The sequence below is a fragment of the Salmo salar genome, chromosome ssa18 (assembly GCF_905237065.1).
Source record: "Salmo salar chromosome ssa18, Ssal_v3.1, whole genome shotgun sequence".
Classification (NCBI taxonomy): Eukaryota; Metazoa; Chordata; class Actinopteri; order Salmoniformes; family Salmonidae; genus Salmo; species Salmo salar.
In genome coordinates this window covers 20,011,822-20,037,717 of record NC_059459.1, presented here as the reverse complement: position 1 = coordinate 20,037,717, position 25,896 = coordinate 20,011,822, and the positions used below count along the sequence as shown (strand labels likewise).

General features: G+C 42.0%; 1 protein-coding gene across 2 annotated transcripts; it reads right to left on the bottom strand.

Annotated features, from left to right (window-relative positions):
* Positions 1 to 2,105: 2,105 nt before the first annotated feature.
* Positions 2,106 to 25,896, bottom strand: col17a1b (collagen, type XVII, alpha 1b). 2 transcript variants are annotated; one of them, XM_014154655.2, is made up of 55 exons: positions 25,679 to 25,896; positions 23,450 to 23,517; positions 22,842 to 22,892; positions 22,545 to 22,661; positions 22,118 to 22,432; positions 21,922 to 21,969; positions 21,727 to 21,768; positions 21,547 to 21,597; positions 21,164 to 21,310; positions 20,742 to 20,936; positions 20,308 to 20,394; positions 20,011 to 20,079; positions 19,735 to 19,893; positions 19,558 to 19,653; positions 19,083 to 19,127; positions 18,831 to 18,986; positions 15,353 to 15,649; positions 15,155 to 15,205; positions 14,950 to 14,976; positions 14,824 to 14,850; positions 14,626 to 14,688; positions 14,359 to 14,463; positions 14,186 to 14,248; positions 11,918 to 11,953; positions 11,704 to 11,757; positions 11,561 to 11,596; positions 10,203 to 10,238; positions 10,004 to 10,066; positions 9,873 to 9,908; positions 9,707 to 9,778; positions 9,527 to 9,553; positions 9,375 to 9,410; positions 9,252 to 9,287; positions 9,068 to 9,148; positions 8,835 to 8,870; positions 8,603 to 8,722; positions 8,224 to 8,346; positions 8,022 to 8,084; positions 7,824 to 7,883; positions 7,643 to 7,669; positions 7,426 to 7,488; positions 6,928 to 7,005; positions 6,744 to 6,791; positions 6,428 to 6,556; positions 6,172 to 6,303; positions 5,974 to 6,093; positions 5,603 to 5,734; positions 5,374 to 5,478; positions 5,095 to 5,262; positions 4,847 to 5,002; positions 4,525 to 4,761; positions 4,187 to 4,351; positions 3,945 to 4,025; positions 3,768 to 3,848; positions 2,106 to 3,669 (listed from the first exon to the last, which is right to left on the bottom strand). In XM_014154655.2, the coding sequence occupies exons 2-55, from the start codon at positions 23,505 to 23,507 to the stop codon at positions 3,620 to 3,622; spliced, it is 4,956 nt and encodes a 1,651-aa protein (XP_014010130.1). In that variant the 5' UTR covers positions 23,508 to 23,517; positions 25,679 to 25,896; the 3' UTR covers positions 2,106 to 3,619. The 2 variants fall into 2 exon arrangements, with proteins under 2 accessions (XP_014010130.1, XP_045556809.1); XM_045700853.1 differs by having other exon boundaries at positions 21,727 to 21,765.

Here is a 25,896-nt window from a genome sequence, read left to right as displayed (position 1 = left end):
GTATATTACAACAAATGTTCCCACTTTCTCCATATTGTAATCACTTGATAGTTTTTGTTAGACTTCTGGGTTGTCATCATGTCAGTCACCTTTCCTGTTAAAAATCGACACAGCTTATTGTCTTTTGGATATACTTTCAACACATTATTTTGGATGTGGCAGACATACATATTATTACGCTGAAAGGAATGTAAGCCGCTGATCATAATTTTGCACTGTTTTATGTGAACTGAGAATATGCAGTAATGGACTGTTATGTATGTACAGTGAGCTCTAAAAGTATTGGGACAGTGACAAAAAAAATTGTGGGGGGGGGCTCTGTACTCCAGCACTTTGGATTTTACATGATACTTTAACCTCATAGTCATTGTATCATTTCAAATACAGAGTACAGAGCCAAAACAACAAAAAATGTGTCACTGTCCCAATACTTTTGGAGCTCACTGTGTCTTACAGTCAGTAAAAAAATGAGGGTCTACTTGGATTAGTTCTATTTTCAAATTACTTTTTGCCGCCTCTACCCGAATCTATTTTATTTTCAAATGAACTGAATCATTCAAAGCAGTGGCGCCTTGCATTTTGTTCTGTATTTATACTTTTATTTTCAATTTGAAATATGTCCTTACTATTTTACTGGGTTGGGGTCAATTCTAATATAATTTGAAATTCCAATAAATTGTTTGAATTCACTCATGAAGTGGAGAATTTAATTAAATTCTCATTTTTAAAAAGTCTTCAAGCTATGGAATTGAACTGGAATTAGACTGTTTGGACTTTTTGAATTGGAATTGTAAAAACATGTAATCTTTGGAATAAAATGTGTACATTTCCCAGTTAATAAAATTAATGCACATAGTATCAAACATTGACTGTATGATTTGTTTTTAATCATTTCAACTTGTATTTCTATATTTCCAGTATAGCTAGGCTGTCTGAACAGTGATATGGTCAGCCTGAAAGCCTGAGGGAACTGAATTACAATTGTAATTTGTTGAATTGTTGCGATAATATTGATTTGAATGGAATTATCTCTGAAATTAAAGATTGATCTGGAACTTGAATTTAATTAAATGGAATTTACAGGGAGAGAGATTTGAATTGAATTTCTGGAATTGACCTCAACCCTGCTATTTTATGATTGCCAATTTTCTAAATATATATATACATGTTGTATCAATGTACATCTCAATATAGTCTTTGGACATCGTTTTTGGATGGACAATATGAGATCTGTAAATGGAAGTCATTATACTGTCCTAATTAGTTGATTCATATAAGAATGTATGTACTGTATGTATTTATAATATGGACAAAGTACTGCTGACCCCTTCAAGTGTTGAGTCCCCTTGACATGATGGCAAGCACTCTATAACAAACATATTCTTATAGCATGTCATGGTTTGTGTATGACATCCTAATAAAACATAGATGGCATGCAAAGGGTCAATGCTGTTATTTTATCACAATGACATCACGTCTTGAATTCTGGATTTGTATTTAGATTGTGGGTAATATTACCCATAATGCACATTAGGTTCAGGCCATAGAGCTAGATGGGGGTTTCATCTTTGTATCTGGACCATTACAGCATCTGTGACAGCATGGGCAGCGCAATTGAGGCAATATCCATTTTGAAGTAGTCCATTTTCTTCTTCACGATTGGCTGATCCCTCCTGATGACCCGGGTGAGACATGATTCGAACAAGGTCACCAGGAGGGTTCAGCCACCCAGTTGACTACATTAAGATGGTGGAAGCCCTCAATGGCGCTGCACATGCTAAAACAACATTTTGACCACCAGAGGACTCTAATTCTATATGGTTCAGGCATTATCATATTTCTATTTTCTTTGTTTTACAAGCAGTTACTTTTTCAAATACCTACAAAGACAAAAGTATTGCAAGTAATTGGATATTGAAAATCAACAGGGGTTGATTTAATATATAGCCCGTCATGAGCCTATTGTTGTTGCATTTAGATGTAATGTGGGACATCTTATCATCCTGAATAAACATATGCATTTTTGAGGTCAGGTAAACTGTATATAAGATGTTTGTTAATGGACATTTGTGCTGTAAATAAAACAATAATTATGTTAAACTGTGTTCTTGTTTGTTCTTACTAATAGTATTTATTGTTATTTGTAGAATTTACTTCAAGGTACAAAAAGCTGGTCAACATCAACATGACAAGAGTCCATTTCAGTGCAGTTTTTTTTCTCCACACAAAATACATTCCAATAATTTTCAATAAATGGCTTGATAAGGAATAAACATTTATTGAAAATTAAGTTTTCTGAAGTTTTGATGAAAATAAAGAATAAATGACAATTGTTGTTTTGAGTGGTTCAAAAGTGCCCAAGTAACACTTAAAAGTTTTGGGTGAAAAATACTTTAATGTTATCAATAAAGCTAAGATCCATAACTACCACTTTCTTTTTGAAAAGTACATTTTCCCATGAGTTCCCTTGAGAAAAACAACTAGAGCTTTATTAAGAAAGGTAAACACGATACACCCACATACTAACTAGAATATCAAAGAGTGCAACCACAACCATGACCAGCAGCCAATGTATCACTCTACTTCAGACTGTTAAACACATTCTTTAGTGCAGTGGTCTCCAACCTTTTCTATCATGAGAGCTACCGTACTTCAAAACTATTTTTTACTTTCAAATAGGCACATTCTTCTCTTCACCTCTCTTCCCCGGGTCCTTGTTGTGCATTATGTGTTTTCTTGTAAAATAATGGTTAATAAACAACTCTAAGGGGCCCCATAAAATTACTCTATTGTTGTATTATGTTTTTTACTCTTAATATTACAATTATTCATAGAAAAATAACAAAAATTGTACATGTACATGTCAATGCTTAAATCACATCAGACGACCAATTTTGAGGTCTGGAAAAAAAAACATACATTTTTATTTTTGAGTGTAATTCCCCTTTAATTGCGCATTTAGAAAGAGAGGAATGTGTGAGTCTATCAATGTCTATTTTAGGCCTACTTCTGCAGCACGTCATAGCAGAGTAATGATACAAATAATCATTATATATTTCTGTCAGGTAGGCAGAAGGTTTTTGGGGAAAGTCTCTGTGTACCCACAAGACGGTTATCATTACTAGCATCGCTAACAAGTTACATACAGAGTGATAGACACATTTGTGAACCATACAGACAGAAGTGCAATATTGCTTGAAATTAATTTCTAGATATTGTGTTATATTTAGCTTTTTAAGCCAATAGTGGCTAACCAGGGGTGGGATAATGTCAATGTGGCTTTGATTGGATGGTTGCCAGGAGCTTTATGTTTATGACAGTTTGCAATGGAACACATAAAAAAAATCTACGTACTTTCAGAATTACTTGGCGACCTACTCATAGGTGGGCTGCGAGCTACTGTTAGCTCGCGATCTACAGTACCTGTCGGAGACCTCTGCTTTACTGCCATTCAAACATTTCCATATCATCCATTGTATTCACACTCAAAAAAGAAACTGTAATTTAATAGGCAAGCAGGCATATTCTAACGTAATGTATGATTTTGACTATGCACAGGGCAGAAGAGCTGAATAGAAACAAAGCTTTATCTGATAGATTTGGTTAAGCTTAAAACACCTTAAACACCGATGCTCCGACGCCGACGACCAACCCTAACTTCACCTGCACCTGGAAAGAAAACAAGGGAATGAAAAACAGTTGCTGAGCTGCATGTGATTTTGTTTCACAAAAAATCCCAAATGGTGCAAACAAAGTGAGATGTTTACCTTTCTCTCCCTTCTCTCCCCTGTATCCATCTTGACCATGTAGCCCCTGCAGTCCTGGAGGGCCTGGGCGACCCATCTCGCCTGCAGATAGAAATACCATACTCCTGTTATGTCCTAGTGTCAATCCCTGCTGGAAATGTAATTCAACAGTATGACCCTGTAGTATGACTACCGTACCTCTGTCTCCTTTGGGTCCGAGGTACCCCCTGTCTCCTTTCGGTCCAGTATTCCCTGGGGGGCCAACAATGGTGCCGTGGGCTAGAGCAGAGAGTACACGCCATGTCAGAGGACAGGAGGCAAGGCTACAAAGCTTTTCAGCAAACATTTGCTTAGCAATACTTCTGGGTACCACAATTCAATTCACAACTGTGGACTAGTTTAGTATTTAGAAAAAACTGAGAATTTGCCCCAAATCTTACTTCTAAAGAAGTCCATGAGGTCAGCAGTCACGTTGCCGTAAGCCCCAATGACACGGCTATACCCGGGAGGTCCAGGAGGCCCAGGGGGTCCTGGGAGGCCTTGGGTCTCCCAGGAGCCTCCTCGCTGGTGACTCTCAGACAGGAAGTCCTGCAGTAAGCCCTGGTCTGGAGGAGCAGAGGATAGACTGTTTATATACTGTCTGTTTCTACCTAAAAGGTCAGCACCGTCTAAGCCACAGTGCAAAGTCAATCAAAGCCTCAAACCCAGTCAAGTCTCAGCACTTATACTGTAGAAGCACACAGTTACAGAGACACACTATTGCTAGTCATTCACTCACTCTTGATGTAGTCTGTCACTCTCAAGGCAACGTTGGAGTAGTCTAGTGGCTCTGTCAACCTCCCAATGTCACTCTGGCGCCGCTCAAGGTCAGAAGAGTAACGTGGGTCACTCTGGGCATAACTCTGACGGTTAGTCTGAACCCCACCAGGTTCTCCAGGGTCTCCTTTGTGACCACGGGGACCCTGAGACCCAGGAGGACCTGGTGGGCCAATGAAGGAGTCCCGTATACTGTCACCTAGGAAATAACACAACAATAGTTAATGTGATGTAGAGTGTCAGGTTAATGTCTATTCCAATGCGTAGGGAAGAGGTCAACACACTGCTGAGGTACGCCTGGAGTTCTGTGCGGATGCTTTCTCGCTGGTAATTTCCGATGTTTCTACTATCTCCATAGGAGACTACTCCGTGAGAGTTCCCTGGGGGCCCCTGAGGTCCTGGGGGGCCGGGTGGGCCTGGAGGACCACTGTACCCAGAACCTGAGATGAGACAGAGACGGATGTCAAACCTTCATGGTCTTTGTCTACTGAACGCAGAAGGATGGAGAACCTCTTTGCTGAACCAGACTCACTTTGGAGGTAATGCTGGACGTCCTCTATCCTTAAACCCCCTGAGGCTGAGCTCCTGTAAGATGACCCTCCTGGGGTACCAGGGGGGCCTGGGGGTCCCGGGATACCTGGTGTACCAGGAAGACCAGGGGCTCCAGCAGAGCGCCCAACCATCGCACGGAATTGTGAATCTTAGAAAGCGAGAGAGTAGGAAGAAGACAAAGAGTAAGCAGTAAATCAAACGTGCTTAGATGATCATAAACACAAGATACCTCTGTAAACCCCAGAGGGTGAGGTCTTACTTTGCAGGAGTGCGGAGATGTCAGTAACACCGTTGGAGGAGCCAGGTAGCCCTGGAGGCCCGGTTGCACCCGGAGGTCCAGGCTGCCCACCACCGATCCCGCGCTCTATAATAATAATAAAAAAACACCATCCACAAGGTGAGAGATTGAAGCCTGGCCCATAAGAAACCCAAAGACATTCATGTTACCCATCCTGTGCGTGTGTTTTGCTCCAGTAGCCCCTACTTACCGTTCATGATTCTGAAGACGTAGGTAGCCACTTCCTGTGGGTCGTAGTTTGCCGTACTGCCTCCTCTGGCTGCTGGTCCTGCTGGGCCTGGAGGTCCGGGTGGGCCCATTACGTATCGCCGTACATCATCCCCTGAACCAATCAGTCAATCAATCAACTGTAAGTATTTATAAATTTTTTGTGAAACATACAGCCATATGTTTTTTCTTTTTGTACATTCTAGACACATATTACATACATGGCACTTTTTTTCACAGTAGTTACAAAGTAGAAATTACATAGTATACATTATATATTGTGTTTTCAGTCATAACTATCAACAGTAAGTTGCTATGGATAAGAGTCTGCTGAATGACCATGTAAGTACTCACTCTGTAGCATGACAATGAGGTCGTTGACAGACATTGAGCCAGAACTAGAGCCAGAGGACCCAGGAGGTCCTGGGGGGCCTGGAGGACCTTGAGCACCACCGCCGAAGCCTGATCCTGAACCTGAGACAAGACAGTACAATCATTAGGCTGCTTCCACTCTTCCACAGAACTACAAAATTGGACAGGAAAGGAACTTACGCTGCAGATAAGCGATGACACGAGAAGATATGTCCTCTACAGAACTAGAGGATCCAGAGGATCCAGGGGCTCCTGGGGGTCCAGGGAGGCCACGGGGGCCAGGAAGACCAGAGGACATACTCCTAGCATTAACTGCAAAGGACAACCAGCACAGGTTAATCTAAATAGAGTATAAGGCAGCTCTGTCACTATATTTCATGTGGGAATTATTACTTCATGACTTAGTGTTCAATGCGCCTTAGAAGAAGACTCTTACTTTGGAGATAGTCGTTGACATACTGACGCAGATCAGGAGGAGCGGAGGCTATGCCTGGAATGCCTGGGTGTCCGGGAGGACCCGGTGGACCAGGAGGACCTGGGAACCCTGGGCTGGCCGCCACAGTGCCTGTCAGAAATTAGATAATTAGATACAATAGTCTTTATTTAATGAAAGTATCTGCATTCATGATATGGTCAGTTATTTAAAGTTGAGCACATTGCTTCATAAATTGTTGTTAAGTATGTCTTGATGATCTAAGTTTGTCTAATGTTGTGGGTAGAATATTGACAGCAGGTATAAGATGAGTGTTTACCTCTTGCAGAGCCAGGAAGACCAGGAGAACCGGGAATTCCAGGTTCGCCTTGGAAATGTGGAGAATAAGACAACTAGTTATTTCAAAGACTGAGTCTAGACCTGCTACTTTTACAGGTACCCCAACCTTCAGAAGCTAAGTGTATTTTGTTCCTAATTAAGATTCCCAAGTGTTGGTAGTTTACCTTTCCGTCCCTCTGGTCCAGGATTCCCTGGAGTCCCTGGGGGCCCAGGTGGCCCCTGTATTCCACCGTATGATGATGCTGTGTGGAACAAAAGAGCAAAGCAATTAATCAGAAATCTTTTGTTCTACTGTACATACTTTTAGACTTCTGCCCGTTAACAATGTTTTGACTATGGTCTATAGCAGTGGTTATCAAACCTCTCCTCTGGGCCCCCCACCCGTTCCATGTATTTGATCTATTCCAGAGCTTGCCCCCCCGATTCAACTTGTCCACTTGTCATCAAGCCCATGACTAGGTGAATTAGGTGAGCTAATTTAGAGATGAGCTACTCTGTGCGTCCCAGAGGAGAGGTTTGAGAACCACTAGACCAGTGGTTGACTATGGTGGGCCACAATAAATTCTCAGTACTGGGTCAATAACCTTCTGTATCTGAGTTGGTCATGGTTTTTTTTTCAATCGCTGTTGGCTTAGCCTTGTGTTGGACCAAGATAAGCTCACCTCTTTCAGAGCCTCCTCCTGGTCTTCCTGGGCTCCCTGGTAGACCAGGCTGGCCTGAATCTCCTACAAGGGAACATGGGACACAGGGATGAAGGACAGAGGATTAGTGTTTGCAATGGGAACAACCAATGTGGATATAGATAAGTAGTTCATTCTGTTATATGAACGATTTCCACCAAATGTAGCGTTTTAGATTGTAGGGGGACAGACCACGTACCTTGGTATCCTCTTGGTCCTGGTGTACCTGAAGTAAGAATGTTTTTTAAATACTTTTAGATGAATAGCATAGGACTAGGAGATTACGTTTGGGATGATAAACAGAGCCAGTTAAGAGTATACTGTCATTATGCATCTGTAATGCCTCTGAAGGGCAGGTGAAAGGTGTCTGAAAGGCCTACCAGGTGATCCTTTTGGCCCAGATGGCCCGGGAGGTCCAGGGGGTCCAGAGAAGAATGTTCCTGAAAGAATTATAGTGACAAGCACAGCATTACAATGCAGCCAAAAAAAGTTCTACAGAAATCTTGGGTCACTTCTTTAACTCGATTGCGTTATGGGATTTTATTGAGTTTGGTGATGTAAGTCATGTTGTTACGCACCTGAATTGGGTACAAAGCTTCCTGACTCTCCTTTCTCTCCTCTAGGACCAGGTCTGCCATATCCTGAGAGGCAGAAGCACCAGGAAAATCATACGATGACATCAAGACTCAAAGTTTAGCAAAATCAAATAAAAAAATATATCAGTAACTTGTGTATTGTTGATATTCATTCTTAACATGGACACACTTCTCACAGGCTTACCTGGCTCTCCTGGGGGACCAGCTGGTCCTGGGAGTCCTGGTCTTGAGTCACCTGCACGTCCAGGGGCTCCAGGGGGTCCAGGGGGACCAGGGGGACCTGGTTGTGCAGCAGCACTGAACTGTCCTGAATGAGAAAATCAAGAAGAACCATGAGGTTGCACAAGCATCTGACTGCTTTATCCGCAACGTTATGCTTCACTGTGTTGGACTTGAGCGATACTTTTCCATGTGTGCATGCGTGGGCAATAAGGCAATACGCATTGCTCGAGTCCACAGTGTCTTCTATAACATGCCATTTACATCAAAAATGTTGATTTGGTTGAAAAAATATGAACTTATCCTTTAATTAAGTTATAAGCATCATTGTAATGAGTACTCACTCTCAGCTCTGGATGAGCTGACGGTTTCACTGGTTTTCACTGAGATACCTGCCTCTCCCTGGAGTCCCTGGAGTCCCTGAATACCCATCTCACCCTTCAGCCCTCTCTCACCTTTAGGACCTGGGGAAATAAGCATACATACAGTATGTCTAGGACTCTTGGCCAGAAAATAGATAGCATGTGTAAGACCAATACTTTAGCTATCCACAGATCCATAGGTTATCTGACTTACCAGACTGGCCAGGAAGACCAGCAGGGCCAATGGGGCCTGAGGAGATTGAATAGTTGTATTACAAAACACTGCTGTGTTATACATGTCATTCATATTGACCAAAACAACATAGGTTTACAGCTAGTTAAACTACGTACCGTAGAAACTACATGGTATCACCATTACAACTTTGTTATGTTGTAGTGGTAACAAACCACAGTGCTACAAAGCTAAACAGGAAGTTTATGTCTGACCTGATAACCCTGGGGGTCCGGCTTGACCGGGTGGTCCGGGGCTTCCTGGGGGGCCGGGGATGGCCACAGAACTGGATCCCCCTGAGGAATCACCACAAGCAGTTTTAGGTACACACTGACAGTCATACAGATGTATAGCTACTGTAAACGCATCACCGCTGTTATGCAATAGTCAACCGGTTACCTGCATTGATGATTCTTCCTGGTTCTCCTGCCTCACCTAAAAGAAAGTTACACAGTCATCACAATATCAAAGTTTAGAGCCCTCCATCTTCTAAAAACAACGTATAGGAGTCAGCTGCTTTACCCTTGGCTCCTGGTTGTCCAGGGTTCCCTGGTATTCCTACAGTGGGAAGAACACTTTAGAGGAAAACTGATGACAACAGTGATGAAAAGACTTCACTTGAGTTTGTCGTCATAATTCTGTTATTACACTAAATCCCAACTGCAACAACATACCTGGTGGCCCTTGAAGCCCAGGGGTTCCTATAGGGAGAAAGATCAGTTAAGATACATTTCAATCTTCTCTTTCAAGTGTATACAATGTGATCATTTTCTGTAGAAAAGTCAAGTCAGGATGAACAGGAATGTAAATAAGAGAGGTGTTCAGGGAATATTGAGCGTGACACAGTAGCTTACCTGGTAGGCCTGAGTCCCCTGCAGGCCCAGATGGACCTCTGATCCCTGGTAACCCAGTAGGACCGTGATCACCTGAGGATGACATCATCATTATATAGGCCTATTGTACATAACACTTGACGTATTGTTTCCTGTCTTTTTACATAGAACATATTATTAACTCTACCTCTTTGGCCTTTGTCGCCATCAATTCCAGGAGTTCCTGTTTGAGAATTAAATAAATGTATTAAACCACGTTAAGCTCTAGAATGAGTTTGGGGAGAATGGTAGAGAATCAAAGCGCAGCCAGCCACTCACCTGCCGATCCTTTGGGTCCTTTCTCTCCGGCTGGTCCTGGCAAGCCTGATAGTCCTGGGTCACCTGAGGGAAAAGACATTTGATTGGAATACAGTACTGTCAATGCCACATGCTGCATCATGGGTCATTTAAATACTGAATATGTATGTTGCTTGGGATGAAAGTGCCTTTCGTATATCTATATCAGCCAGCTACGCACCTGAGGCACCACGAGGTCCTTTCTCACCATGGTCACCTATTATAAAAAAATAAAGGTTACTACTTAGCTACTGTATATCATATGGAAAATATCTCTTAGCAGCAGTGGAGGCTGGTGGGAGGAGCTATACAAGGACAGGCTCATTGTAATGGCTGAAATGGAGTGAATGGAATGGAGTCAAACATGTGGTTTCCATATGTTTGATGACCTTTAAGTCTTTATTGAAGACTCATCTCTTCAGTAGGTCCTATGATTGAGTGTAGTCTGTCCAAGGGGTGTGAAGATGAACGAAAAGGCACTGGAGCAACGAACGATACTTGCTGTCTCTGCCTGGCCAGTTCCCCTCTCTCCGCTGGGATTCTCTGCCTCTAACCCTATCACGGGGGCTGAGTCACTGGCTTACTGGTGCTCTTCCATGCCGTCCCTAGAAGGGGTGTGTCACTTGAGTGGGTTGAGTCTCTGACGTGATCTTCCTGTCCGGGTTGGCGCCCCCCTCGGGTTCGTGCCGTGGGGGAGCTCTTCATGGGCTATACTCGGCCTTGTCTCAGGGTAGTAAGTTGGTGGTTGAAGATATCCCTCTAGTGGTGTGGGGGCTGTGCTTTGGAAAAGTGGGTTGGGTTATATCCTGCCTGGTTGGCCTTGTCCGGGGGTATAGTCGGACGGGGCCACAGTGTCTCCCGGCCCCTCCTGTCTCAGCCTCCAGTAATTATGCTGCAATAGTTTATGTGTCGGGGGGCTAGGGTCAGTCTGTTATATCTGCAGTATTTCTCCTGTCTTATCCGGTGTCCTGTGTGAATTTAAGTATGCTCCCTCTAATTCTCTCTCTCTTTCTCTCTCTTTCTCTTTCTCTTCTCTCTGAGGACCTGAGCCCTAGGACCATGCCTCAGGACTACCTGGCCTGATGACTCCTTGCTGTCCCCAGTCCACCTGGTCGTGCTGCTGCTCCAGTTTCAACTGTTCTTCTTGGAACCCTAGACTGTTCACCGGTTGTGCTACCTTGTCCCGGTTCTGCTGTTTTCAACTCTCTCTCTACCGCACCTGCTGTCTCTAACTCTGAATGATCAGCATTGCTTGCTGTTTGGGGTTTTAGGCTGGGTTTCTGTATAGCACTTCGTGACATCGGCTGATGTAAAGAGGGCTTAATAAATACATTTGATTGATTGAAATTTTGATTGATGCATTTGACACGGTTTAATTTATTTCATTCCAGCCATTACATTGAGCCCGTCCACCTATAGCTCCTCCCACTAGCCTACACTGCTTAGCGGTCATGGATAGATCAATGTTTTCCACTGCCTAAAAGTAAAACAGCGCAATAGATTGTGTCTCTATATTAACACATAATTCCCAAGACATACCTTTGATTCCTTGAAATCCAGCAGGACCCCTCTCCCCTGTAGCAGAGAAAATGCATTATTGAACAGTTCAATACTCGTATTCATAAATTCAATCAATGATCACTGGATCAATTAGCCCCACATAATGTAAGGACATACTGTACCCTTCGGGCCAGGTAGTCCTGATTCTCCACGGAAGCCTTGAGATCCTGGTTGGCCTAGAAGCATATACACAGAACAAGGTTTTAACCTTTCACTGAATGTGCTGTGGAATAATTCCCAAAGGTCAACGCACACTTAATTCAGACTTTCATGTAGGCTACTCAGAGTTTATATCTCAAGTTAGGATTTAGCCCTAAATGAATGAAGGAGACTGACCAGGGGTACCAGGAGTCCCCGGAACACCCCCCGAGCCTGGAACAGAGATTTAGAAAGGAGATTAGGACAGAAGTGACATCAACTGAAACCTGATAGAGTGTATGCAATACCCTTCATTTTGAAATACACTTCAGAAGCACAATGTTGTATGGCCACCCTCAGTTTGACATTGGTAGTATACTGTAAAAAAAAAAAAAACTTAACCAATTGCTTAATCAGCGTTATTCTGTGAGTTGAGGGGGACTTCAAAACAGTGGAAGCTGCTGAGGGGAGAGCGGCTCAAAATAATGGCTGGAACGGAGCAAATGGAATGGCATCAAACACCTGGAAACCATGTGTTTGATGTATTGGATACCATTCCACTAATTCTGCTCCAGTCATTACCACCAGCCCGTTCTCCCCAATTAAGGTGCCACCAACAACCTGTGCTTCAAAAGGACAAGAATCAAGCTAATGTGTTTAAGTTTGTTTACTCAACAAACTCTGCTCAAAGTGAGCTGAATATGAAAAAGCTTATTAAAATGACAAATTCATGTTTGCCTTTGGAAGGCAACGCTGTAAAAAAAAACATTCTTGACCAATGGCTTAATCAGCGTTATTATGTGAGTTGAGTGGACATCAAAAGGACAAGAATTTGAGCTAATATGTTAAAGTTTGTTTAATCAACAAACTGATCGACGTGAGCTGAATTTGAACAAATTACAGGAATTACTAATTCATTTTTGCTCAAAACCACAAAAAAACACGCCCATCATTATCATATTTCCCAGCATACTCTATTGCAGGTTGGTTTTCAGAATTGCTTGTTTCAATACCTGTGTTTTTGCATGTACATTGATTGGTTGATTAATCTTATCTTATGCTACACAAACATAAATACATACATTTGTCTAAACTAATCCAATCTGTTAGTAGTTGCAGTTTATATTAATCTTCTGAATGCAGGTTGAGGGTGATTAAAAGTTCCATATGTTGGATATCCTCACGCTGGCTGGATTCCAATAGGAATAACCCATCACTTTGTAAGCCAGCATAATGTGACTTTCGGGTTTGATGTGGACTGTAAAAGAGTTTCGAACCACTGTGTTAGGTGGGTCAATTCAACGTCTATTCCACGTTGGTTCAACGTAATTTCATTGAAATGATGTGGAAACAACGTTGATTCAACCAGTGTGTGCCCAGTGGATAGGATCTCAAAAAAAGACCTTATGATATACACTTAATATACCAAACATTAGGAACGCCTTCCTAATATTAAGTTGCACCCCCCGACCCCACCGTTTGCCCTCAGAACAGCCTCCATTTGTCGGAGCATGGACTCTACAAGGTGTCGAAAGCGTTCCACAGGGATACTGGCCCATGTTGACTCAAATGCTTTCCACAGTTGTGTTAAGTTGGCTGGATGTCCTTTGGGTGGTGGACCATTCTTGATACACACGGGAAACTGTTGAGCGTGAAAAACCCAGCAGTGTTGTAGTTGACACAAACAGGTGCGTCTGACAACTGCTACCATACTCCGTTCAAAGCCCCTTGCATTTAGTCTCTTGCCCATTCACCCTCTGAATGGCACACATACACATTCCATGTTTTAATTGTCTCAAGGCTGTAAAATCCTTCTTTAACCTGTCCCCTCCCCTTCATCTACACTGATCGAAGTGGTTTTAACAAGTGACATCAATAAGGGATCATAGCTTTCACCTGGATTCACCTGGTCATCTATGTCATGGAAAGAGCGGGTGTTCTTAATGTTTTGTATAGTCAGTGTATGTAATGTATTGTCATATATTTTGCACTGGGAAATATGCAAATAAGTTTGAATAAATTCTCAAGTTGAATTGTATGCTCACTCATCCTAAAATTCTAAGTTGAGTGAACATAAAATTCAACTTGAGAATGTATGTTGGTTCAGCTATATGCCCAGATGTTAAGCCAACTCGCAATCCTATTGCAGCTGGTTGCCTTACAATTATACGTTGAATCAATCTTTTTTTTACAGTGTAGAGCATATCTGTCAAACTCATTTCACGTAGGGCCGAGTATCTGTGGGTTTTTGCTCCTCCCTTGTACTTGATTGATGAATTAAGGTCACTAATTCGTAAAGAACTCCCATCACCTAGTTGTCTAGGTCTTAAATGAAAGGAAAAAGCAAAAACTCACAGACCCTACTGTTGGTCCTCCATGAAATGAGTTTGATACCCCTGGTCTAGAGTGAAGCGCTACTGTGTTTATGATCCTCTCTGAGACACACAGTCCCACTCATAGCCCTACCTTTGGGCCCAGCCGGGCCGACTGGACCAGCAGGACCAAGAGATCCTGATTCACCAGGAGAACCTGTGAGAACAAACCCAAATTGATGATCATGTAACAATTTTGTACCTGGAAAGTGGACCATGTGAGTATGCAGTCTATATAAATTAGGAAAATCTAAATTCACAGCCTACCTTTATCCCCCTTCTCTCCAAACCCTGAGGGTCCTGGCTCCCCTCTGGGCCCTCCAGGCCCCTCTCGGCCCCTGAGCCCTTGTGGCCCCTCAGCTCCATGGTCACCTACACACACATGCACACACACATGCACATGTATAAGCATACACATAGTTTGACTTGTAACCCACTTGTTTAAATGGGTCCATATTAGCTTATTGATAAAAGCTGGTTACAAAATGAATCAACACAAGTAATAATTTTTAAAAAGTGTTAACGTTATTGTACCTTGACTTCCTTTTTGTCCTTTGGGTCCTTCGTGTCCTGGGTGACCAATGGTACCTGGAAGACCTGAAGTCAAAGGTGAGAGGTCAAAAATGAGTGACATAAGTACCAAGTTATTCTTAAAAGTCATACTGTACTGTCAATTAAACTAGTACTGAACCAGCATAATGGTAACTTCCACATCATACCCATTGTCCTTACCTGGCAGTCCTGGGAAACCATTGTCACCTGAAACAAAGAAAATAAAGTTTACACACTTGGTGACAGCAAACTTCAAATTAAAGTACAATAAATACATTTCTTTATATAAGTCTTAAAAAAACAAACCTTTAGTTCCATGATTCCCTGCATCGCCTGAAGCAAAGTAAACAGAATGCATGAAACAAAGCAGAAAGAGCATTGAGACAGAATAACTCCTTAAAGTATCGGTGTAGAGACATAATTCTTTGAATATCCTTGGATTACACAATTGTCTCCATTGTTTGTACTCGCAAAATACACATACTGACAATATTTTCACAAGAGATCTTACCTTTAGTTCCCGCCTCTCCTCTGTCCCCTTTCATTGAAGAGGGAAGAAGGGCTGTGAAACAAAATAACAAAATAAGCACAAATAGGAGAAAAAAATGAATGCTCAGTGAATTCAGTAAATATTTAATGTACATATACCATAAATGGTGAATGTATTTCTTATGTTCGAGTTCTAGTCATGTTCATGTGTGTACAATACCTCTGAATGACTGAGACTGCATCTCAGCTCTCAGTAGTTGCTGGATAGTCCTCTGGAGGGCAGCATTGTCCGTGTGCCCGGCGATGCCAGTGCCCGTGCCAGTGCCCATCCCCATGCCCAGGCTGGTATCCAGGTTCAGGGTGTTGTCGGAGCGGGCCGCGCCCCCAGGGTCCATGTAGGTGCCAGACTGGAGGTTGTGGATGTCGTTATTGGAGGCTGACAGGCGGCTGGTGTGAGCAGCGGTGGAAGTGGACTCCAGAGCTGCCACTCGAGACTTCAGATTCCTCACGTCCTCCGCTGTGGAGGGACACAGAGTGTGAGAAATGTTTCTAGAGGTAAAGATGATTGTATACAAGTTCACTATGTTCGGTACCTACATGTTTTGACTATATTGTGTGCATTGGTCCTAGTTACATCTTAATTATACAGATGTAGGATCTTAATTTAATCACTCTTTTGTTGCAGAGAGCTTCGTGATTTACATAAATTCACTGAAAACCCGCACAAACACACGGTTTTATTACAGGTTTTTTCAATTGCTAATATGCATTGGTCAAAACTGAAGTCACATTGTCAAAACTCTTCGCACAGTCAGCGAAAAAGAAGTGTATGTGGACCAAACTGTGAATCATTTTTCATTGCTTTCACACAAAATTCATTCAATGACCACATTCTCCAAAATCCATGAACTCTTTTCTCATTCATACACCACCACCTGCAAAACTATATATTCGCAGCACATTTTCAAATGATAACACACTGTTTCCAAAACTGTTAAAAACACATTCAAAACAGAATGATGGCAAATGCCGCGCAGTTCTGCAGTAAACATATAAACATATAGAAAATCACAGCAGAATAGTTAATCATTCCAAACACAGCTGATTGCAATTTTAGCTGAAAGCCTACCCAAGTGTCCTGTTTTTAGTCTCGTTACCAAACAGACAGAAGAGGACGGGTTCGGAATAATTTAGTTTGGAAACATGGATCAAGGAAGACAGGTTGGTGGGGAAAGAAGAGTGGCAGGGAGAGGGAGAATACGTGGAGGACAAAGGAGAGGAAGACCAAGAGCGGTGGTCTCTGATGAGATAAGGGCCACAATTATTGACCATGTTGTAAACCATGGTCTCTCTTCGAGAGAGGCCGGTTTAAGGATGCAACCAAATCTGCAGTGTTCAACAGTTGCATCAAGAGTATGAATTTTCCAGCAAAAACAACAGGTGAGATGTGCATCCTTCAATGATAGTTGAACTACATATTACAGTACAATACAGTATGTTCACATTTTTACATGTACTTACATTTAGAAATATATTGATTGTTTTGTGTTTTTCCGTAAGATCCAAAGGTTGCCTCCCACAGGAGGGAGAGGCAGAATATTCTCAGATGGGCAGGAAATTTCCATTGTTAATGGTAATTGGCAACAATGCAATAAAACGACGGGAAATTCAGGACAGAGTGCTGGCAGACTAGATCATTTTTGGGAATGTGAATATGGTCAGCACAACGACAATTGCCAGAGTCCTAGAGAAACATAAAATAAGAATGAAGCAGTTGTTCACTGTACCCGTTGAGAGAAACGGTGAACGTGTGAAAGAACTATCAATATATCCAGGTAAGATGTTGGTTCAATAACCAAACAGGGTACATACACAGCTATTCATAATGTCAAGTACTGTGAAACTGTGGATTTACTGTATTTTAGAGAGTAATGGAGACGGAAGCTAGGCAAACTGCATATACATTAATCTTTGTGGATGAAGCTGGATTCAACCTGGCAAAAACACACCACAGGGGAAGAAATGTGACTGCACAGAGAGAAACCGCAGATGTCCCAGGCCAGAGAGGCACTAACATCACAATGTGTGCAGCACTGTCCAATGATGGTTTGCTTTTACACAAACCACTCATTGGCCCCTACGATACAGAGGCTAATTTATTTTCTGGATGACCTGCATAATCGACTTGTGCCCAGCGAAGGAGAGCGGGGCCAGAAACTCCCCAACCTTCGTTGTTGTGTGGGATAATATGGCATTCCACCACTCTGCTGTAGTCACAGACTGGTTTGCTGCACATCCCAGGATGTCAGTATTCCTGCCTCCATACTCCCCCTTCCTAAACCCCATAGAGCTTTTCTCTGCTTGGAGGTGGAAGGTTTATGACCAATATCCACATGACCAGATGTCCTTACTGGATGCCATGAATGTGGGGTGTGGAGACACTTCTCCTGAAGACTGCCAGGGTTGGATTTTACATTCCAGAATGATACTTTCCATGATGCATCGCCAGAGAAGACATAAGATGTGATGTTGATGAGAACTTGTGACCAAATGCAGGAGAGAGGGAGAACTAGAACCCTCACAGTACTGTACAGTATGAGTGATTATAGACATGTTGATGAGAACTAGAACCCTCACAGTACTGTACAGTATGAGTGATTATACTATACATGTTGATGAGAACTAGAACCCTCACAGTACTGTACAGTATGAGTGATTATAGACATGTTGATGAGAACTAGAACCCTCACAGTACTGTACAGTATGAGTGATTATACTATACATGTTGATGAGAACTAGAACCCTCACAGTACTGTACAGTATGAGTGTTATACTATACATGTTGATGAGAACTAGAACCCTCACAGTACTGTTCAGTATGAGTGTTATACTATACATGTTGATGAGAACTAGAACCCTCACAGTACTGTACAGTATGAGTGATTATACTACACATGTTGATGAGAACTACAACCCTCACAGTACTGTACAGTATGAGTGATTATACTATACATGTTGATGAGAACTAGAACCCTCACAGTACTGTACAGTATGAGTGATTATACTATACATGTTGATGAGAACTAGAACCCTCACAGTACTGTACAGCATGAGTGATTATACTACACATGTTGTTTTTGTTTGTAATTATTATTGCAGCCCTGGAATTTCAGGAATAATTTTTTTGTATCAACTTTTTATTTTTCACAAGTAAATTACTATGTGTAAAGATATAGAAAAATATAGGCTATTGAAACAAATTGCTGCATTTCTGATTAATTATTGTTACATATACTTAAGTACAGTCAATAAAGTGAAAGATGCTATTTTTATTCCATAATCAAATACTGATTTATGTGACAAATCATTCAAACTTCAAAGACAAAAGTTTATCATTTATGTAATGCTCCCTGTTAGTGTTTTTTAGGTCAGTGTGTTAAGAGTCACAATGTATGCTTTCTGAGTCAGAATTGTTTTGAAAAAGTGGCTTCGGTATTGACCAATGCTTGTTACCAATTGAAAAAAACTGTAACAGTATTGCACTTTTAATGTAGCCTACTTTTGTTCAGCTAATAGCCTAATCAAACGTTCAAATTCTGTTGCTGCAGGATTATTTTACTATGACCATACTGGTCAAATTAGGATCCTACATATGTAGGTCATAAGGTCAGAAACTCTTGTCCCTAAGCATGACTGACCCAGGGCAATGAGTCCGAAGAGCAGGCCCAGGAGCAGCAGGGAGAGCAGGAGCAGTCCTAGCAGCCACTTCCACCAGGAACAGCAGGAGTCCGCACACCCACAACAGCCCCCACCTCGTCCTCCGCTACTGTAGTAGTCCCCCTCTTTTTGGATCTCTGACAGGGAGCGGGAACAGAGAATATGATGGATGGGTTATGGATGAAGTGCGAGATACAAATGGCCAACTACTGATATATTTAAATCACAAATACCTGCATATGTTGCTTTGTCTTTTGTTGACACTAGGGGTGATCCATCTAAGGGATAAAATGGTGATGTATCAGCAGCATTCTCTGCACTGTGTGTGTGTGGACGTTTTTAACTAGCTATACTTGTGGGGACCAGAAGTTCCTACAAGAATAGTAAAGAAACAATTTGACCAACTGGGGACGTTTTTACATTTCTAGGGGGTTTAGGGTTAAGGTTAGAATTCGTGTTAGGGTTAGAATTAAGTTGAAGGTTAAGAGCTAGAGTTAGTTTTAGGATTAGGGTTAGGAGCTTGGGTTAGGTTTAGGGTTAGGTTTTCAGGTGCGTGCATGTGTGTGTGTGTGTGTGTGTGTGTGTGTGTGTGTGTGTGTGTGTGTGTGTGTGTGTGTGTGTGTGTGTGTGTGTGTGTGTGTGTGTGTGTGTGTGTGTGTGTGTGTGTGTGTGTGTGTGTGTGTGTGCGCATATGAACATGGTGCTTACAGTATGAATTGGACTCAGACTTCAGAAGGACTGGTGCAGTCTCACTATAGCTGGACACCATCTTCTCCTTCTTTAGAGAATCACCAGACAGTGAACCTGTGATAACATACACATAAGTTAATATCACATCAACATTAAAAAGCAGTGAATATTCCGATATTGAAGGAGCTGTCTTACCCCCAACACTGCGAACACTGCTAGTGAAGTGTTTTCCACTGTCTTTAGTCAGGGTGAGCACCTCAGTATCTCTCTTGACTGGAACATTCTCCTTCTGCAGCACAAGGTACTTTAAGTCTTTCCTGTATGCGTCATCAGTGTGAGACCTCAAAGCGGACACTATTGAGAAACACAAATAGTCCTTTAAAAACATAATTTGCCATAAACATGGTTCTCTAATTCAGTATCACGAAATCTATACATTAAGTTCAGCAATCCTCTAAACTCTAGACTTACTTGCAGAGGTTGACACTCCTGTGCTGACGAGACCACCACCATTCGATATGTTCTTCTGCACTCCATATCCTGCCGGCCCCCCCCCCACACACACACACACACACACACACACACACACACACACACACACACACACACACACACACACACACACACACACACACACACACACACACACACACACACACACACACACACACACACACACACACACACACACACAGTGTTAATTACATGAGTGTCTAAGTCTGTTAAAATGTCTACTCTCTATAGGATGAGGAGGTTCTACTATCATACCTGTCAAAGTGCCTGAATGTGCGTTAACTCCACTGGTGGTGAGGACACTACTGGACATGGGCGCCAAGTTATTCTGGAATCCATACACTGCAGCAGTCACAGACAACACACAGAATTATACTCAAAGCTGTGAGGCTTTATGTCGAAACAGAACATTTGCTTTACATTTTCTGAAACATGAGAGAATGCACTAGAAGAGCTCTTGCTTAACTGTGAGGTGAAGATATACACCAAAAACAATTTACTGAGTTCAGACAAACCAATAAGAATCATGAAAAACATACAGTATGTAGCACCCAATATAGCTAAGTGGGGGCGCTGTTCTGAAGGCAGTGTCTTATTGTATATAATTGAATTGGATCCAAATTTGGTTGCCCTAACTTTCCCAGTCCATCATCCAGAGTGCTGCTCAGTGCTCTCATTGGTTGTCTCACCTGACAAGGAGGAGGGTGAGGTGGTGTTGAGCAGGGAGGACCCCAAGCCTGGAGACATGTTGTTTGTGTTGCTATGGTAACCGTACGGGCTGCTGCTGTTGCCAGTGGCAGAGGAGATGGGCAGCGTGGAGCTAGTCCAGGAGTAGGAAGAAGGTAGGCCAGAGTCCAGGGTAGTGGTCTCATACTGCCCAGAGACTAGAGGGACCAGGGAAGAAATAGTCTGTAAATTGAGGCTTTTTATATGTCCCAATAGGAAGAGGTAGGGGGAAAGCAACAGCAAAAACCATCTCCAGCCATAAATGTATGGTAAACCATGAAGAAATATAATCTAACCATCTGACTCTTGATCCTGCAGGTGTGTGTTCTGGTTTAGCATGCTGCAGGTGTGTGTATCTGGTCTGTGTGTGAACTGCGTTGCCTACCTGACTGGGAGGCCTGAGTGATGATCTTGGCCTCGACGGTGGCCTTCCTGGGGACAGGCAGGGTGGAGGAGGTAGAGGAGCGGGTGGGGCTGACACTGTTGGAGCGTCCTCCCTTCACCAGCCTCTTCACATCATCCAGCTCAGTCCCTGTGTGGAAGTCAACTGAGTCAGTACTGCTATTACTGAAATGGTAACCTCCCATCACAACTGATCCACCAGATCAAAATGAATCAACTAAAATGGTGTCCAAATAGCTCTGTCAGATAAAAATAAAACTCCCCATGCTGCTATTCATTGCCACACAATATCTCAAAAACAACAGCATGACATATATTTGATGAATTGTGCCTAGAAGCCATTTCCCTGAAGACATATCAACTCACATCTGCCAGCACTGGGAGAGGCACTCTGCAGTCTAGCTCTGATTTCACTCTCTGGAATATCAAACACATTATTATTGTTACTGGTGTTTTATAGTCACCTTGTCATTATCAGTATGACAGGGTAAGGGAGGAATAGAGGTGAGTACCGGTAAGCAGAAATAAATAGAAGTATTGGTATACCTCTGCTCTGGCTCCTCCCTATTCTAGTGGCACCTGACCCTGCTGAAAAGAAATACACATATTGATATTATGTAGATTTTCCCTACCGGTAAATTGGATTTTGTTGAAATGTCAGTATGATCTCTATAGTCACAATGTAGCTACAATAAATACTCTTATACATCATTCTAAAATGTATTGATATAAAACAGTTACCATAGTCTTTCCGTGTAAACTCGGGGGAGGAGTTGCCACTTGAGCTTCCTGAATGAAAACAGGTCAAGACAGTTTAGTCATTTACACTGACACACATTTAGAAGCTGCACATACACGCACGCACGCACGCACGCACACACACACACACAAACACACAAACACAATCAACAGTGTGATCGGCTGGACCCTCCCTTACCATCGTAGCCTCCTGAGCGACTGGCCATACTCTTCCTTTCCAGGAAGCCAGGGGAGAGACCCCCAGGCGAGGTAGAGCTCTGGGCCCTCCTGGAGCCCCCTGACGAGCTGCTCTTTACCTTTGACCCAGGGCTTCCTCCATACACTCCTCCATAGCCTGAGCCACCCCCACCTCCACTGCCAACACCTCCGCCGCCTCCTCCACCTCCCCCACCTCCACCACCTCCCCCTCCACCATCTCCACCACCCTCAGAGTAGTCCCCCATGTAGAACCCTGATGAGGAGCTGGATCCTCCGGCATTGACACCCACAGAAGCTGGAGGGCAGAGAGCATGGGTTAATCCCCCTAAGTATTTTCAGTCATAGCCTAATGTCCATGTTCCAAATAAAAAATTTACAAATTAACATTTTAAAAGATCTATTCTCACATGAGGAAAAGTTAGTTCCACTGCTGTTCTGGGTTAAAATGTTCTTTTCCAACCACAGGCCTCCAGCATTGCTGGACATAGTCCTGTGGGTACTACTTTTTGATCCACTGCCACCTTCTGGTAGATAAAGAGATACATGGCAAATTCATATTGGCCACAGAGCAGTCCAACTCTCAGAATTTTCACAAAAACGTAGTGTGAAATGATAATCAAACTATTACAAAATCTGCATTACCAATACCTTTAATCAAACAATTTAACAGTTTTGAGGGGAATTGAAGAGTACAGAAAACTTACTTGGAGGTAAAGATACCAATCTACTTGTCGAGGTTGTAGTTTCTGTCACAACTGGAGACAAAGAGAAGAAAATCACATACAAATGTGTATTCAATTTATATGATCCTATATCTGCGTGTGATTATCACATTTTACAGTCACAAACAGACACTTGAAAAGGGTCGATTTGGGATTCAGCAGAGGATTTGCAATAATTTTAAGAAGCCACTGGGTGGCACCCTGTATCTACAATATCGACTGTCCAATTCAATCAATTCAAACAAAAACATTCCACTATTCCTCCCTGGCCTACACCCTTCTCCTAGCAACAACCCCCTCTGTGTTCAGGATCTACCAAATAGCTGCAAGGAACATAGTGATGATGACTTCACCCAGCCCACTAATAGGCTGACTGGAGATAATTGCTTTCATCCAGACATTTCACATCTGTGTATTGAAGGTGGAATTAGAAGGGTTTAATCAGACAGGAATGGAAATGAATATGCAACTGGAAACACAGTCAATCACATGACTAGCAGTTGGTGACTATCATAGATCTCTACTATACAATAGACGTAATAATAAATATCTCAACAAGGTCTACATTAGAACTGTAAGGCAATTCTCACCCTTTCCCCCGGAGCTTCCTCCTGAGTGGTTTCTCTTTCTTGTTGTTAAATCATCCATCCCATGTTATCTGGTGAAGTAAGACCACATTTAGGGAAAATAGTATGTCAATAGCATTAGCGTATTAACTGAACTAAAAAGCTTTTAGTTGTGTGGTCTAGAATTTTTTGTTGTTACCATTGTTGTTTTTTTGCTAAAATTAAAGGTTAACAATAAGAATAAACAGCTTAATTTCTTAAACCAGTAAAACTCTCAGAAATGCAGCACACAAGCCAAATATATGTCTGAACATGTACTGTACTCATTCATTTCATTTTTATATTCCTGAGGGGCTGAAAATCACCTCCCGCAGTCACTCCTTTCATGAAAGCACTTATAGATACAGCTCATTACAAACTAGATAATCTCAATTGATCTCAAATAACAAAATCATTGATAGTTTACTTGAGTATTAAGTGCAGATTAAACACAGACTGATAACATTTGTTTTGCTTTTCAAAGAGTTATCAGCTAGCAACTGCAACTAATCATTTTACAGTAGATACTGAAAATTGGCCTGTTTAAAGTTTCCTCTTGGTTTAGTTAACATGCACAGCACAGCATTATCATTCTTACAATATCAATTATAATCACACAAACGGTTCACAGGCCTACCCCGACAAATCATAAGGCATTAAAGCGAAATCAGGGGTATTCCTGACTGGGCCTCAAACCCGGGTCCAGCGACTCTCAACCCTTAGCCGTTACACCAAGAGAGCCAAACCTCTTGACGTGGTTGCTACAGTAGGTGTTGGGTTAAGGTCACTACATTGTAGAGGACCTGGATTTTCAGATAGGAATTCTCGTGCAGGCATTACATGTTACACAGAGATCATCCATAATTATTGTAGGGAGTAGCCTAGTTTGGTGATTTACAAGCAGATTCATTAAGCTTTTTGAGTTTCTACTATTTATTTATTTTTTGCTAGAGGCATTTACACATGTGTGCTAGAGGCATTTACACATTTACAGTCAGTGCATGAAATTGAATAGCATAACTACTTAGCCTACCCCAGGAAAAGCCCTCAATTCCCAAAGGAGATTATGTACGCCTGAGCAAGCAGCTTTTGAATGGGCTTGAGGCCTGGGGTAAAATAACTTTGCAGTCTTCTTTGAAGATCCCATGGTAACCAAAGAACAAAAAACCCTGGTGCATTGTACTGTTCTGAGGACACAAAGGATCATCCTTTCTAACTGTGGCTCGTCTGAACAAAGGATCATCCTTTCTTACTGTGGCTCGTCTCTATACCACACCCACATCTATAGAATGCGTTGGAGACTTTGGCCGTTTTGAAAATCAGTTTCAGACCCCAATCTATAGACCTACTGTGATTTAATATAATTTATATTTCATTAGGTTAGGCTACTGTACACGTAGCTTCAGTTTCTGTGTCCGCACGCTCAACTCCAATTTCCATGGTCAAAACTGAACGTGCTTAAACAGGGACTAGAATATCTGCTATCACTCTAAAATAGGACATAAACACTGCACAAACTGCACATCTCAGAACAGGTTTTTGGTCATTGAATTACATAGCTACATCCCTGTTAGACTGTTAAAGCAATAACATTCATTCTGTATGACTGCTTATTATTAGCCTATGCCCGTGAGATAAAAAGGCTTAGCCTATGTAAAAAAACAAACCAAAAAAAAGAAGAAGTATTTGTTTAAGCGAGTCTGTCACAATTTTTCAGCTCTTCAATTTCTTCAAAAGAAAAGGTCCTATGCCTCTCATAAATGTATTTGGAACAATGAAAATACAGCAAACCCAGAATTTAGAAAACCTGCAAGTGCGGTCAAACAACAAAAACATTGATCATCATGAAGTGGACATGTACCTTTACATAGTGTCTCAACCAAGGAACAAGACAACAGACAAAATAGTCCTACAGAAGAAAGTGATACACCAATCTCTAAAATTATAGGTGTCCTAATGCCAAGGTATTTAAAGTTAGTGATGCCTAAAGCCACACAACAATAATTAACCTGCTGTCTTTGTGTCTTGGGGAACTAACTAGCCTACCACCTACCTTACAGTAATTTACAGCAACAAACAACAGCTAAATCAACATTTTTCTCCCAAAAAGTATTTCTGAATTATCAGTGCAATATGTGCTTTTAAAACCTGCAAGTTCATCAAACAGTCAAACAACAAAAATATTGATCATCATCAAGTGGACCCGTGGCATACCTTTAGTGCGTGTCAATAGGAGAATCTTCAGTCAACTTCTGAAGAAGATAAATAAAATCCACTAAAATAGTCCAACTGATATCCGTCAGGTAGTGAATGTTGTTGATGTTACTGTTGCAGGGTAGTGAAGTGGTTTGTCCTTATACCTGCCTCTTTTTTTATTTTCTCTCAACTTTCTCAGGCAAGTCATAACAGGGCATTGGGCTTTTGTCCCAATC